Source organism: Oryzias latipes, chromosome 9 (genome assembly GCF_002234675.1).
Source record: "Oryzias latipes chromosome 9, ASM223467v1".
NCBI lineage: Eukaryota > Metazoa > Chordata > Actinopteri > Beloniformes > Adrianichthyidae > Oryzias > Oryzias latipes.
In genome coordinates this window covers 3,327,604-3,338,800 of record NC_019867.2, presented here as the reverse complement: position 1 = coordinate 3,338,800, position 11,197 = coordinate 3,327,604, and the positions used below count along the sequence as shown (strand labels likewise).

The 11,197-nt window shown below is 40.4% G+C and overlaps 1 protein-coding gene across 4 annotated transcripts in view; it reads left to right on the top strand.

The window, feature by feature from the left end:
• The window catches only part of ksr2 (kinase suppressor of ras 2), a 131,275-nt gene that overhangs the window by 103,467 nt on the left and 16,611 nt on the right, over nucleotides 1–11,197 (top strand). For all 4 annotated transcript variants that reach the window (XM_023958217.1, XM_023958216.1, XM_023958218.1 and 1 more), the window contains 4 exons: nucleotides 1,913–2,009; nucleotides 2,083–2,216; nucleotides 3,929–4,063; nucleotides 6,064–6,193. In XM_023958217.1, coding sequence (XP_023813985.1) covers nucleotides 1,913–2,009; nucleotides 2,083–2,216; nucleotides 3,929–4,063; nucleotides 6,064–6,193 — 496 coding nt within the window. The remainder of the gene's footprint in view (nucleotides 1–1,912; nucleotides 2,010–2,082; nucleotides 2,217–3,928; nucleotides 4,064–6,063; nucleotides 6,194–11,197) is intronic.

Sequence of the window (11,197 nt, the reverse complement as noted above, 5' to 3'; positions counted from 1 at the left end):
CAGGCTGTATGCAGGCAGCACCTATGGGCTCCTTGTACAGCCTCCAGGATTTAGAGGCTTAAAAGAAAAAAAATCAGTCTGACACGCCTGCAACTCACCTACTTCACTATTACTTACCTCTGAGTGTTGTTTACTTGTTCACCACGACCTGCTGCAGGAAGCCCGTAGAAGAAAGCTGAACGAACATCTTTGCTCTATGGGCTCACCAAGGTGTCTACGACCTTCATATTTTGTGCGGACCAAGTACAGGTTTGCCCATTTTTTTTATCCGCAGACCACCCGTATCCACCCGTCAGAGCAGTTGTGATTAAAGGTTTCGCACAGTTAATTAGAGATGGTAGAAGCAGTGATAAAAAACGACTACAGTCCACCTTCTGTCAGAACTGCAATCCTATCCATGCACAAAGACTGAACAGAGGAAAAACTAATAAAAACGAGATTGAACCAATGCTCTTTGCTGGCTGTGAGCCGGAAAAGGTCTTCAGCGTTGGTTCAGATCTGCTCTGCTGTGAGCGTCTGACAGAGAAACATGCAGGCGTTATGATTAGAACAGGCTGGCACTGTTGCTGAGTAGATGTACCACCCACACCTCACAGCAGCAGCAGCAGTGTTGCTTTCGCCTTGACAGTCTGGCAGCAGACAATGCAAACGTAGCTTACTGTAAGTGAACTGAAGAAATTCCCTGCCCGAGTTAACACGCGTAATTATTTCAGGGAATGGCTTTCACGTTTTGTCGAAACGGAAAAGCAACTTTGCTCATTGGGAACATCACAGGAAATCCTCTCCTTCAGTTAATTAGCTAATTATGTTGAAAAAAGTTGTTTAGACGTTTGCCTCATTTCCTCTGTTATCTACTTAGACTGAACAAAAGACAAGTAAAATCCTTGTCCTTTCTATTTTGTGTTTTTTTTTTTTTAACTATGAAAGCTTCCACAGTCTTTTTTTTAACCTCCAGAAAGCAAAGAAGTGTTTTTAAACATTGTTTCTTTTGTGGCAGCTGTTTAACTAGATTTACAGATGAAAAGTATAAAAGAACAAGCGAGCTGACGGTTGAAAATACCTGCAAATGTCAGAGCAACAGGTGGCCCAGTCATCCAATAATACTCTGCCTCAGACGTCACACTGACGGGAGAAAAAAAAAAAAAAAGTTTCTTCAAATGCAGCTTTTCTTGCTTTTTTTCCCGGCTTCACCGCAGCTCAACACATCAATAGAAGTGCATTGATTTTTATTTACATTTGTGGAAACATAAATATTGACTTTGATGTTTTTTTTCTTAATCGTCTTCGATTGTTTCCTCTTGCGACAGACAGTAAATTGATTTTTCTTTTTATAGCATGCAGAACACGTTTCAGGACTTTGACGTCATCTGCTGTTATTTCTGGAGTTTTGTGCATGCATATAGCATAATTACTTCATTTAAAAGTGCAGAGGTGACCTTCGGCGCGTTGAGGTGGCCTCATTAGCTTTTCATCCTCTTTAGACATGTAGCCGCATTCCTGCGTTTAGAGAAAAGGACGAAGGAAGGGAGCGACTAAAAAATGTGGCTGCTGTCAGCTTGTTGCAACAAATGAATATGCATGAACCGGTGGCCCCCAGTACTTTGCTGCTCACCTGTGGGGCGCAGTTGGAGTTGAGGGTTTCAATTGTGAGGCAGTGGGGGGTCATGCAGCTGTCTATTAAGACACGCCTGTGGTGGCGCCCCTGCAGAACGGTCCTGAAGCGAAAAGGATGGGAAAAGGGGAGATGAAGATTCAAAACAACCTTGATGGGGTTTGAAGCCGGTGATTTTAATCATCCACAGGAGGTCGATATGAAATAAGTCCAAATGCAATGTGTTTCCAATTAAATCCTTCTTGCAGAGTTAATATTTTTTTTTTAAAGTTTCACCTGCTGATCTTCTTCCTCTGTCAGTTTGTGTAAAGGCCGGACGCTCTACTCAGTGGTGCGGGATGCCAAAGTCGCCCTTGATGTTAACAAGACCCGACAGATCGCACAAGAGATGGTCAAGGTAAACCAGCTCGGCACAGATTCCCATGATCATGTCCCATCGTGATCACAGCTCCGCTTCTCTCCGTCCTCAGGGGATGGGTTATCTTCATGCAAAAGGCATCCTGCACAAAGACATGAAATCCAAGAATGTGTTTTACGACAACGGCAAAGTGGTCATCACGGATTTCGGGCTCTTCACCATATCAGGTGTTCTGCAGGCTGGCAGGTAATCAACCTTCAGCACAATCCAGCTGCGCTTTGTTCACGAAACCAGTGTGGAAGCTTTGGAAAATATTAGAATAGGCCTCATTTATTTACACTTCCATTAAAATGTGTTTAGAGCTGTTTAAGACTGTAATAAAAACAAATGAAATTATAACATCTTCAAAAAGTTCAATCGTTTCTGCATGTTGGTTAAAAGTATAACTTGGGATTCAAAAGAAACTTCTCATAAAAGGTTTCTTAAGAAAACAGAAGAAGAAACAAAACAGAAGACTATGAACATGCATATCAAATGTTTCTAGGGTGAACTACAGCAGTACCTGTAGCACTGTTTAGGTCTCATAGAGGCCAAAAAAGGAGTTCAGATAGCAATTTTTATTGTGTTGTTGGTCTTTGGTCTCCGCCATTGTCCTTCTCACAATTCACCATAGATTTTCTTTTGGGCTCAGGTCATATGCCAATCTGTGGTGTGATAAAAGCTCTTAAACCAGAAATTGGTGCTTTTGGGCACGTGTGCAGTACTGCTGAAGAATGAAAGCTGGCCCTTGGAGAAAGCCTGAAATGTGTCTTGATAGAGATAAGCTGTGACCTCAGACACACAAAAAAAATAATCAGTGGATTAAAACTAGTAAATGAGATGGAACCTTAACAATCAAATACAGAAAAGAAACAACTTTTATCTGACCTCAATCAAACCTTCCTGAATTCTGCACTTCTCTTCTTCCAGACTTTGGGACTTTAATTTTAAAGAAATGCAAAGTTGACTTTCATCTTAAAGATGAACTATAGTTCACATGTGTGTGGTCCTTATCCCAGGTAGACGCATTAGGTTTCCCTGGTTCAAAAAAGTCCATGTCCTGCTTCAATCTTGAAGCTTTGAGTCCAGTAGATGTCCACTCTTTGTCAATCATTACGCTCTAAAATGGGCTTCTGTCAAAAGTCTCTCAAAGCTGCTGTTATCTTCATTTCTGAACAGATTTTCTACCAAATTATGTTTCTGTGAAGGTTTTGGACACAGCACTCTGTGAATAACCAGCTTCTTTAACAACGTGCCAGAGGGTCAGCCATCCTCCTCTGGAGAAAGACCCACTGAGGGGCATTTCAAAAGCTTTAGCTGCCAGTCATCATAATCAATTAAAGCATATGTGTCTAGGTGTAAGTTTCACCCTTTAAATTTACCATCAAAAACAAATCAGTGGTTTGTTCTTGTTTAAATAAAATCTGTTCTCCTTTGTTATTCATACGCAGCTTTCTGACTTTCTGTTGGACCAGATTGACATTTTTTTTTCTTTTGTTGTTCTGTTGGTGGGTGCTTGCCTCTTTATAATGTTTATTTTTATTCATAACCGATGATGGGGATGATGTGTTTTTTTTTCCTGTATTGCAATTCAGCAATTTTCATTTCAGCATCTCGCATGTATTTTCAAACCGCCGTCAACATTTTTCTGCAGACGGATGCGGCTTCATCAGAAGTCCTGAGGCCGAACTTGTAAACTTGTCATCGTGGGACAGCTAATTTAATGAACAATTAAACACGATGTCAGAGCTTTAACTTTACCGCAGTAGATGATGTTTTTGAAAATTGGATGCGAGTACAGCAACAGCCCCGCGATGCAAATGCAAACTTTACAGTGGACCCGTAATGAGTGTGTGTGCAAAAAGACAGAACAGACGTGTCCTGACGCGTGTCCATGTCCTCATCTTATGTCGGTGCAGCCGGAGAGAAGACAAGCTGAGGATCCCCAGCGGATGGCTGTGTCACCTGGCCCCAGAAATCATCCAGCAGCTCTCCCCAGACACAGAGGAGGACAAGCTGCCTTTCTCCAAACAGTCAGACGTCTTTGCTTTCGGGTGAGTGTCCTCCACTGATGCCCCCCTGAAGTGTGACTGTGGATGTTTACAGCAAAGTCTGCCGACTATGTCAGTGAATCCAGACAGCGCCGATGCAAACACACGCTAATGTTCCTTTGAGGAAATGATTTCCTTAGAGCAGCAAAATAAAACTGCAAAAGTATGAAGATGCTGTTGTGGACCCCACACTCTTAATGAACTCATACGATGATGGATTTATGGTATAAAAGAAATTTGCCAATAGGGACATTAGTACGGTGGCCCCGAAGTACAAATCAGATCAACCACTCAATACAGAAACATATGAAAGATCAAAACCATTAAAAAAGCAAAACAACTAATAAAAACAAATCATTCAAATTTTCAGAAAATAAACCATAAAGAAAATGTCATTTTGGAAATTTACAGAAATGTTAAAAAATGAAACAAGATCAGGCAGGTTTTAGAGGGACATCACTGATTGGATGATGAGGTTTTGAAGAAGAAAGAAAGCAGAAGGATGTCAAGAGTTCACACCAACACCAAACCTTTGCAATGGGATTTTGTATTGCATCAATATAATGCAATTTTCACTCTGATTTAAAAACATGTTAGAAATTGATTGCTAGTTACGCCCTTTTTAACAGCAATGTGTGTAATATTAATAATAATTTATATTTTGTGTGACTTTTGTGGAGTTTTGTTTCACTTTTTTAATGTTCTGTTACATTTTTGATTATGCAAGTGAAGTTGTGACACGTTTTATTGCATTTTTAAATTGGGTTTCTTCTTGGACTTTCCCTGTCGCTCGTTCCTATGAAGGTTTTTATTTGCTTTTTTACGTGTGGATGATAGATCTCACAGATGTTCTCAGGAGCAAAGCTGGATCTTTTCTCATCAGTGTTGGATTTTAGCTTAAAGCATGGGGTTGTGCTTTTGATATGTTTTAGCTGCTTTAGCTCCTTGTCTTATAGTTAATATCTTGATTTAAAAGTTGTGTTTGTGAAGCTTTAAAGTGCATTCATAATTTATCAATAATGGTGAAGATGACCTTCTGCTCAGCTTTATTATGAATTACTGCAGCTCTGCCGGTGGGTGTAAGTTACTGGAGGCACAGAAGACGGTTATTACTCATCCACACAGGATTCGCCATCGCCTCGGCAAGTCACCTGCACACTGACACCCTGCGACCCACCTGACTCATAAGTCAGCCAAGTTTTGCAATTTAATGGTCAGACCCACCAATGTCTGTATTTTCCAACACCAATAATGAAGAAAGTGATCTGTCATCAGGCTTCACATCTTTATCCTCTGGAAAATTTTACCTTTTCTTCTCTGGATAAAAAGGAAATTAAACCCTCGGGAGAGAAAAAAACGCACACACACTTTTGGCATCATAGCGTTTCTTGGGGGGGGGTCGAATGTCTCACCAAAGTGTCTTCCATCTCCTCCTTTGAAGCTCAATTTTGAATTTGCTCTAAGTTGATTAGAAATCCCCATGGCTCCAGTTCTGCTGCTTCATTTGCGGGGGAGGACCCCGCTCTGTCAACTCCTAACACAATTGCGTTTTCAGATGGCGCCCCATATGGAGGTTTCGTCCTGATTTTATTCTAAAGGGAAAAAGAGCGCGGCGCTGGTGCACAATGTCCAGCTGCTCTGCTGGCCTTTGTCAGAGCAGATGCTTGGTCGGTCTTACCTATAGGTGACCCCTTTGGCTCTCATGAATATTCATCCACGTTCAGCCATCAATGTTTTGCTTTCCTTCAGCCTGAGAGCTATTTTTATTCCACTCAAACTTGACTTGCAGCAGCAGAATGAAGACAACGATGTCTGCGGCAAATTGTTTTAGAGTCTGTTTAACAAACTACTCTGTGCTTCTGCAGAAACCACGTCACTGAGACCTTATTGCTTCATTGTTTCTGTTTAATCTACCATGCGTGTGAACTCTTTTAAAGACAATTTTGATTAAAAAAAAAAAACACCCCACAGCACTGATCTGCTCTGCTCCCTTTTCTTCACAGCACCATCTGGTACGAGTTACACGCACGTGAGTGGCCTTACAAGAGTCAGCCAGCAGAGGTGATCATATGGCAGATGGGCAGTGGAATGAAGCCTAACCTTGCCCAAACTGGCATGGGGAAGGAGATACTGGTAAGGACTTTCTTTATTCGTTTTTTTTTTGTCTCTCAATTCTTCTTATACTGATGGAATTTTAAAGGCGTCGCAGCATCTTTGCATCAGAAAGTTTACCCTTGAGTTAACTGGTGCTCTATCAGAGCCGATAGCTAAGTGGGACATGTAAACGCAACAAAACAGATATGATTCTTCAAACGCTGAAATGTAATGTTCACATGCACCATCAAAGGTGGAAACGCTCACTTATTTCATCATAGACCCACACCAATCATCTCTGAGTGATCTTTTAATTATTTTACATTGTTTTCGAGGACATAGCTTCTGCAGAGCAGCAGCAGTAATAAAAAAAAAAATCACCTCTAAGTAGTGGGTGGGACCATTGTTGCAGCCCCCTCCCCTTTTGTGTCGGTTCTTTTTACGTACTCTCCCGCTAGCTTACAGCCTCTCACACCCCCAACCTAACATAAACAAATGGGGAATAATATTGGAACTATCCAGCTGTACAGCGTTGAGCCAAATACTGGCTCAGACGAGGAAATGCTTTTTTTCGTCGGATTCTAATGCACAACAACTTGAATAAAGAAATACTTAATTCAAATACACAATTTTGAGCTTAATAAATGTCCTCTGTCATCAGATAAATTCCACAAGAGCATGTTAAAAACACCACCAAAAAAAAACAAAAACAGTTTTTAGCGCATTTCCCAAAGTTCAGTCCTATCATCCAGTACACAGTGTTTTGGGCGTGAAACTGTTCATTTATGCGTAAACACACTTGTAAACTTCCAGACATACTGAAAAACATCCAAAAAAGTCAGAAGGAAACCTCACCCTGAAGGCTGTAATAACTAATAAAACAATTTTGTCTTGAATTCCACATAAAATTTATTTTAGCTCTAGCATTTTTAGAAGACAAATCTGACAAGTGCTTCCTAAATCCCTCCATCAAAAATTCATATGAAAGTAAACAAAAATGGATTTGTGATGTCACTGTCACCTCAGAATCTCTATGTATGCTTACCTGAATCAGGTCTGAGCCAACAAAACACGCTGACATAGACAAAAATCAATCAATCGCGCTCTGACCTTTGGTATTTTCTGTTGAATATAAAGTCCCATGGAGTCCCATGTGGGTGTATTATCATCAAAATGCAGCCAACATGCTCTCTTATTGGAAAATAAAGTTCACACCAGTGGAGTAAACGCTGCAGATTTGTTCAGCTCAGAACTAGTAAAATTCTGCTTGGGTTTGGTCAAAAAGCCCAAAGATTCTTTTTCCATAGCAGGTCATTTAGGACTGTTTTTCCCGTCTCTCCTGAGTTGTGGAGCCATTAAGTTCAGTTTCAGTTTTTGGTCATGGTAGGGGTCGTGAACTCCTGCCAATGTGCCAACTTTTTGCTCAATTTTTTTGGCAAAATCCAATAGGAGTCAAAAAAATATCTCATGCATTTGGATGACAGAGGTTTAGAGATACAAATTAGGTCCAGTCTAATTTCAAAACCTACATAAAATACATAATGTCCCCGTAAATGTCTGTCTAATTTGACTCTACAATAAGGGATCAACTTTAAAGGTTGTGTTGGGATGGGTACCATTTGGATTTCATCGGGTCCCAGTGCAGAACCGGTACTTTTGAAATGGTTCTGGTGCCTAAACAATGCTTGAAACCAGTGCTCCAAAAATGAACAAACTCACCAATTTATTTCCACAAGAGTAAGATTAAGATGAACTGTTATTCCCATAGGGAAATTAAGTTTACTAGCAACAAAAAAAAGTGTGATGAAGCAGCGTGACAGGGCGAAGGAAAGCGTTTGAATGTACCTAAGATGCTTTATTTCATTCTTTTTGACAGACTGCACTGCAGCGCTGCATCTTTTTGTTTTCAAACACTTTGAAGTAAACACGTATTTCCATACGCATTGTTATCCATCAGGTCGCTGAATTAGAATCTTCAGCTATGAAATACGGACACAATTTTTCTCGCTACGTCTTCTGCATTTTGACTGAAGGTCTGTGCTCCCTTATGGTCACGCCCATTTACATGAAAACTCCAACACTCAAAACCAAAAACAACTTTAGTTCTAGAGTTTTGGTCCAAAACATAAAGTGAGGCAACAAAATATTTGAACACCTTGAACTTTACAAGTTCTCCCACTCAGAAATCATGGATGGGTTTGTGGCATTTTCCTCTTGGGTGCTTGTCCACTGTGAGAGACATAATCTAAAAGATATGTGGAAATCACATTAAATGTTTTTTTTTTATTTATTTATTTGTATGCTACTGCTTTAAATAAGTCTTCGTACACCTGAGCAAATCAATGTCAGTATCTGGTACAGTAGCCTTCGTTTGCGATTAAACAGGTTAAAGGTTTCCTGTAGATTTTCCCCAGGTTTGCACAGACTGCAGGATGGATTTTAGCCCACTCCTCCACACATATTTCCTTTAGTTTCTGGGCTGCTTTGGACAGACCTTTGGTCTTGGCCATGTTAGTAGTTGGAGTCTTACTGATTGTATGGGGTGGATGGGAATCTTGATGCAGCCAAACGCCTCAAACCAGTGCTTCTAATTTAAGATGACGAGTGGAGTGGAGGTGGGCTATTTAAAGGTAGACTGGCAGGACTTTGAGGGTGTTACCTTCACCTACCTTCAAATACTTATTTGCAGCGGTAGCATACATGTTTAAAAAATTATGCAATATAATTTGCAGATTTGGTTTCTCGATTATGTCTGTCACAGTGGATATGAACCTGAGATGAAAATGTCAGACCCCTGCATGATTTTTAAGTGGGATGACTTGCAAAATCATAGGGTGTTCAAATACTTCTTTGCTGCAGGGACTGGTCACATTTGATGAATATTTCTAAAAACAAACAAACAAAATCACATTTTCTCATATCTCCTGATTCTTCTTTTTCTGATGTTCATAAATTCTGTAGCAGGTTATGCAACAGCCTTATCTGTGGACCATTCAATGAATTTCAATGTTTTAATTTCTGCTGACTGCATTGATGATTATGCTTTTATTTATCAAGTGCCTCTGTTTTTTCATAACATGGTTTTATAGTGTGCCATAAGCTTCTTAACCTTAGTCATATGCTGGTATCATTCACAAAGGTAGAGCTTAATATTGTGGTGCAGTCAGATGGTACGTCTTATTGTTGATACGCACTCTGTGAGAGCTTATTCATGTTTGAGGAATGTTTCTGACAGACAAAAGATAGTGTTACCTAATAAAACCAAACTCCCATTTCCTCGCCAACTGTCTCCTCTGATGTGTTCATGGTTGCCAACACTGGTTTCTTTTTTCATGTAAATACAAACGCGTGTTTTTCTCTTTCTGAACCTAGATTATGTTACCTGCTCACGTGTCTGAAGAAGGTTTATATTAAGTCTCACAGTATATTTGGATGTATAGTCTTTTTAAAGAAAAAGGTTTCATAGTAAAAAACACACAAAAAATAAACTATTAATTTTGCCAACTATATGAATGACTTAAAGACCCACTCCAATGAACATTGTATTTTTGGTGTTTAAACATGTTCTAGTGGTATTTATTCTCATGATGGAGGAAATTTATATATAGAAAATCATACATTTATCTGTATTTCTTTATTCAAATTGTTGTGAATCAGGAGCAGACAAAAAAATGCAGTTTGAAAAAGCTTGTAGTTGTGATGTAGAAAATACACAGGGCTGGTCACAAGCACCATTCTGATGCATCCACTTACAGACAAATATTCATGTGTGCCTTTTCTTTTCCCTTGTCTGAGCTGGAGTTTGGCTCCAAACTGTAGCTCTGATATTGCTCGCCATTTTTGTTGCACCGGTAATGTTTGGTTGGGAGTGTGAGGGGCTGTAAGCTAGCGGCCGAGCCTGTAAATGGATGACAGGAAGTCAGGGTGGGCTCACTCCGTGGCAACAGTCCTGCCCACAACTCAGCTGTGAATATTTAATGAACTCCTGCTGCTCTGCAGAAACTGTCCTAGAAAACATCACAGGTTTTTTGATTTGGCTAACAATGACAATAATAATTAAAAGACCACTCTTTTCTTTTTTTTTTTTAAAGTTAGGTTGGGAATATGAGGAGCTGTAAACTACGGGAAGGTGGATGGGCTTACTTTGCAGCAAAAGTCCCGCCCACAACCAACAAACACGTGTTGCTCTGCAGAGGATATGTTCTAGAAAATGGGACTGCTTTTGATTTAGGCTAAAAACATCATAATTATGATTAAAAGACCACTGGGAGCGCTTTGAAAATAAATCAAGGAATAAAGCATGAGGCAACAGTGCAACTCCAAAAGTCTTTATGACTTCAAAAGATTCAAATGTTGGAGTTACCTAGAGAAAAAAATGATGCTGGCTCCAGTAAATTAAAAAACTGCTTTCTTCCTGTTATCTGATTCAGTTACATACGGAGGTTATGTAAGTGCTTTGTAGGGATGGGTACCGTGCCCCGGTATTGAACCAGCCCCGGGGCCGCATTCTTCAAGACCGCAGTATCGTTAAGATCAGACCTGAACGGTTCTGCTATCGGTACTGGAGAAGATACTTTTTCTTTTTTTGTGTCCCACTAGCGTTATCTGCCATATTTAACTCACCAAGTCAGTCACTTTTCCGTTAATTAATGATGATATTAATTTCGTTATTCTCGTTGAAGCGGAGAGCTCTGTCTGTCTTTTTGTGTGCACGGGGGGCGGGGCTGTTGTTCAGACAGCACGCGCCGCACACACAGTCAGTGGCGATCTCGTAGGGGACACGTGAGCGCCCTAGACTAAGAACACCCGTTTCTGCGTAAAATTAATGAAGTTTGCATCAAGGAGCCCCGACCATGCCGTCACCTTGCTGCTACGATGACCGTATGTTGCGCTGTTTGTGTAGCGGCGTGTTCTACACAAAACAAACCGGTAGAGAGGCGGGGCTTAGATTCACCGCTTATGATTCCAGACCCGTGACACACTATCAGCTGATTCCTAATACTTAATAATAATTAATGACTAATGATAGTGGTCATCCCTAAA